Genomic DNA, 5097 nt, shown 5'->3' with positions numbered 1-5097 from the left:
TGATTACGCCCTCTGCTGACAAAGGTTATTTAGGTCAATTAAAAAACCGATCGAAATTGGTTAGAAGAAAAAGTGTTGTACTTCGCAAAAATTTAGAGCGCTTGGTTGGAAGGCATCTATAATACTACATAGACTTTGTTCCATTTGTTTTATATCTGTCCCGGTCTCTGTGGAACTCCCTTAATGTTGCTAAACAGTTTTCCTTCCAGAAGTCAGCGAAGTTTGTCGGAGTGAGGCATTATGATCTTACCTTAAAAATTCCACAAGCTTCTTTTCAATCAAGTTTATTTAAACGCTTTCTTGATCTGAATCCCACTCAATGATGGTGTCAATAGATTAAATGAACTTTTATATATATATTAATGGTTTGATAAGTTAAATAATTCTTTAAAATAATTTAGCATTATTCCACTTATACCTGTCGTTTCTTTGAAATTAATGAAGTCAAACAATCTGGAAAAATCTGCAAAATGCAAAACGAATCTACCAACCTATCAAAATTNAAGCATTATTCCACTTATACCTGTCGTTTCTTTGAAATTAATGAAGTCAAACAATCCTCTGGAAAAATCTGCAAAATGCAAAACGAATCTACCAACCTATCAAAATTTAGAAAAATACCCTTCCAAATTTGTTAAAATAGTAGTAATACGGCAACACTACCTAAGTTTTAGTAATTCACAATAGTTAGACAACAAAAGAACTTCGAAAATTTTCGAAAAAAGGTCAAGCGACATTTTCACAATCGTTTGACTTCCATTAGCAAGAGTGAGGCAGCTATATTCAACAACGGGCGCAAAATTCATTCGAAGGAAGGAATTTTGAAATTTCTGTCACAAACGGTTTTCATTATCCTCCACGACGATCATATTTTTTTAAGCACACTTTCGTCGCTTGGGTTGATCGTGCGTTCGTTGGATTGTTGCAGTTTTTGTCTTTTCATTAATTGTTGATTTTTTTGTTATACGTAAACGTTGATTGCATAGCATTTAATCGACGAGTAAGCGGCAAGGACGGACGCGCGATTTCCTTGTATATATATTACGGCTGGCTAGTTTTCTTCTGGCGTGTATTTTACATATTTACTGCGTGCAATCTACGCTTTGGTAAATCAACGACGAAAGGTAGCGGATTTTGGTTAGGTACGGTGCATCAGTGCAGTAAACGTGCCTACAAGTGTGTGTGTGTAACCAGCTAAAACTAAGCTCAAGATGGCCCAAAAGACTGACGATAAAACTTCCGACATACCAGAGCGACTCTATGATGCAACCACACGGTCCACTTATAAGCGGATGCGATTCTTCGGAAAAGTAAGTAGGTTTGACAAAAGTGCCACTTCAAAGAGCACTTTGCGAAAATTTTCTAAAAAAAAATGCCTGCGCAGATATTTGTACAACGTTTTACTTTGCGATTCGCTAGCTTTCCCTATCCTCTAGTTTCTTAACGCAGAGTTTTGATTTACTTGATTTTCGCTCCGTTTTTTTACTGTACTGGTTTACAGGATTTAGTCGGAAGTCGGCCCTACATTTACAATATCTTCCGGGCTAGATCTGACTAAATCCTATGTACCGGACTAGTAAATGGATAGACTAACTAGTTATTTACTCTAACAGGGTGGCTTTGCAAAATGCTACGAGATTGTCGATGTGGAAACCAACAATGTATACGCAGGAAAAATCGTGTCAAAAAAGTTGATGATGAAGCATAATCAGAAAGAAAAAATGTCACAGGAAATCACAATACACAAAAGTCTCAGTCATGAAAATATTGTTAAGTTCCATAGTTTCTTTGAGGATAGCTACAACATTTATATTGTTTTGGAGTTGTGCAAAAAGCGGGTGAGTAGATTTGATTAAATATTCAATGTCTAAATTAAATGGACATTTACTACTTTTTCCCACTTAGTCAATGATGGAGCTGCAGAAGCGTCGTAAAACAATAACGGAGTACGAATGTCGTTATTACATCTATCAGATTATACAGGGTGTTAAATATTTGCATGATCATCGCATCATACATCGCGATCTCAAATTAGGCAACCTCTTTTTGGATGATCTGTTGCATGTAAAAATCGGCGATTTTGGTCTTGCAACGCGAGTAGAGTACGAAGGTGAACGCAAAAAGACCCTTTGTGGCACACCCAATTACATTGCGCCTGAGATCCTCAACAAAAAAGGCCATTCATTCGAGGTGGACATTTGGTCAATAGGTTGTGTTATGTATACGCTACTGGTTGGCCAACCTCCGTTTGAGACAAAAACATTAAAGGATACATATGAGAAAATCAAAAAGTGCCAATATAGGTAAGTGATTTCCCGTCATCCATTCAGAACATATGCAAATATAAGTAAGTAAATACCAATGAAGCTACTGTTTATTTATAATACTTAGGGTTCCAAGCTATCTGCGCAAGTCCGCCGCAGATATGATTGTCGCTATGTTACAATCCAACCCAGAACTGCGCCCAACTATTGGCAAACTACTGTCGTTTGAATTCCTTAGCTGTTCGCCAGTGCCAATGTTCTTGCCTAGCTCTTGCTTGACCATGGCACCACGACTAGAAATGAATGAGGCCTTGACCACAGATGCTATGGGAAATCGCAAACCTTTGCTGGAATTGAACGGAATCAAGGATGATACGCGGTTGGAGCATACATTCCTTAAAAATAATCTACACGATGCAATCACTGCTTCTGCACAAGTTTTCCGACACAATGAGGACTATCGTGCGGATATTGAAAGCCTTTACCAGCAATTAACAGAGCTCATTAATGCTAAGGTAAGAACGTGAACGTGAGCTTCACTACTCTCAAATATAATTTATTTATATGACTGCAATAAATTAAAATTTATTGCTACATTTTTGACATGTGTAGCCAAAACTGCTGCCGCGCAATTTGGGAGATGAAAATACTGATCCAGCAGCGCAACCACTATTCTGGGTATCAAAATGGGTGGATTATAGTGACAAATACGGTTTCGGCTATCAGTTGTGTGACGAGGGTATGGGCGTTATGTTTAATGATACCACAAAGCTTATACTACTGCCCAATCAAATGTAAGTTTTCAACGAACTACATATTTATTTGTGTGCAATTTGAATTCCTTTGCTTGCAGCAATGTGCATTTCATCGACAAAGATGGCAAGGAAACGTACATGACCACAACTGACTACTGTAAGACGTTAGACAAGAAAATGAAGTTGCTTACCTATTTTAAACGGTACATGACCGAACATCTTGTCAAAGCCGGAGCGAATAATGTAAATTTTGAAAGCGATCAGATCTCTCGTATGCCGCATTTGCACTCATGGTTTCGCACAACATGCGCGGTGGTCATGCATTTGACCAATGGCTCTCTACAGGTAAAGAGTTGTAAAGAATAACTAAATTTTGCTTTTAATAATATAAAGCATTTCAAAATGCTATTAAAATTCTTTATAGTAGCAGTTGATATTCTTTTGATACTATTATATGTATACACTAAGGTTTTTTTATGCGGTACATGCGTTCCTCACAAAGCCGCATAAAAAAATCCGCACAAAAAAGTTCTTTAATTTCATATAAAAACGGGATGCGTTCCAGCATTTTCAAAAACCGCGAAAATTCAGATACTCCAATTACATGACTTATATAGGTTGTTCACACTTGCTTGGTTATCAGGTTATATGGTTAAAAATTATTATTCTGTAGCGTATTTTATTGTTGTAAGCTGAATAAAAAAATAACCATATAAGCAGATAACCTGATAACCAGGCAAGTGTAAACAACCTCATAGATGTTAAAAGGTTTAAGCTTAAAATTAGAATTGTTATCACTATTACCTATAATTATATTTTGTTTGGCATGAAGTAAATTAATTTACCACAAATTGGAAAAGTATCAATCATCCTAATGTCATAACTATTAATTGTATTTAATTATTTAATATATCATATACGTCAATATTGCACTATTCTTATATTTCAGCTAAATTTTTCCGATCATATGAAGATTATTTTGTGTCCTCGCATGAGCGCCATCACATACATGGACCACGAAAAGAATTTCCGTACTTATCGATTCTCAACTATCAAGCAACATGGCTGTTCTAAGGATCTTTACCAAAAAATTCGTTATGCACACGAGAAACTTAGTAAAATGTTGGAGAAAATGTTATTTTAGTTCGAAATCATTCAATTTTCAGTAGAAGCAGCTAGCTTAAGATTCGTATGGCTTTTTGCGTTAATTTGGCCATTCTAATGTATAATGTGTTAAAGTTTCTACTAGCGCTATTAGCCATGCACCAACCAATCAATTGATTTACTGTCCCGTGAAAAAACAAATATTTTCTATAAAATGTTTGTTTTTTTTATAATTAGTTTTATTTTGTATGATCGTATTTTCTTCTTTTGTTAATTTTTTGTTCATTATATTTAGCACTTATTTCATTACATCCATGGCACATTCCATTCATGCAATACATGGCGCTTGTCGCCATCATAAAAGAAAAGACGACACATTCACCAGCACGAATTAGGAGCGGGTTTTTTAACTCTGCCTCCTCATAGCCAGGCTTGCTGCATACATTAAAATACAAACATACATGCATAACTATATCGATAAATAACGGAAACAACGTTTAAATTTAGGTTTTAATAAATTTTAGTTTGTGTTTTTAATGTCATTAATAAAAATACAAAATTATATTATTAAATTAAAATAAATGGCCGGAGTTTAAAATGTTTGAACAACGAGTTTTTGGAAACAAATTGAGGTTGTTCACAAGGGTTCACATTTGCCTGGTTATCTGGTTAAAAATTATTATTGTGTAGTGTATTTTATTGTTGTAAACTGAGTTAAAAATATAACCACATAACCTGATAACCAGGCAAGCAACAACCTCATTGTATTTAAATGCTAAATGTGGACCACTAAAAATTGCTAGTAGCCTATTTAATATCCAATAAGATCGGCGGAAGTTTAGGTTTGTATTTCGATATCTTTGAAAATTAGCGCCAAATGACTGCTTCCCAAGCTATTTGTCACATGCGTTTGTCAGTGGCTTGTTTGCTTGCTTAAAAGCATTCGTAAATACTTACGAATTCGTACAGCGAAG

General features: G+C 35.4%; 1 protein-coding gene across 1 annotated transcript; it reads left to right on the top strand.

Annotated features, from left to right (window-relative positions):
• The first annotated feature begins 512 nt into the window (after positions 1-512).
• On the top strand, positions 513-4333 carry polo (Serine/threonine-protein kinase polo). Its single transcript, XM_017624046.1, has 7 exons — positions 513-1310; positions 1614-1838; positions 1906-2303; positions 2392-2779; positions 2877-3058; positions 3118-3364; positions 3969-4333. Exons 1-7 carry the CDS (start codon positions 1212-1214, stop codon positions 4161-4163), a joined length of 1734 nt encoding a protein of 577 aa, XP_017479535.1. The 5' UTR covers positions 513-1211; the 3' UTR covers positions 4164-4333.
• Positions 4334-5097: the final 764 nt, after the last annotated feature.

Source organism: Rhagoletis zephyria, unplaced genomic scaffold (assembly GCF_001687245.7).
Source record: "Rhagoletis zephyria isolate East Lansing unplaced genomic scaffold, Rhagoletis_zephyria_1.1 Rzeph_scaffold_03483, whole genome shotgun sequence".
NCBI lineage: Eukaryota > Metazoa > Arthropoda > Insecta > Diptera > Tephritidae > Rhagoletis > Rhagoletis zephyria.
The sequence above is the reverse complement of the archived record's forward strand: the minus strand, read 5'-3'. Positions and strand labels throughout refer to the sequence as shown.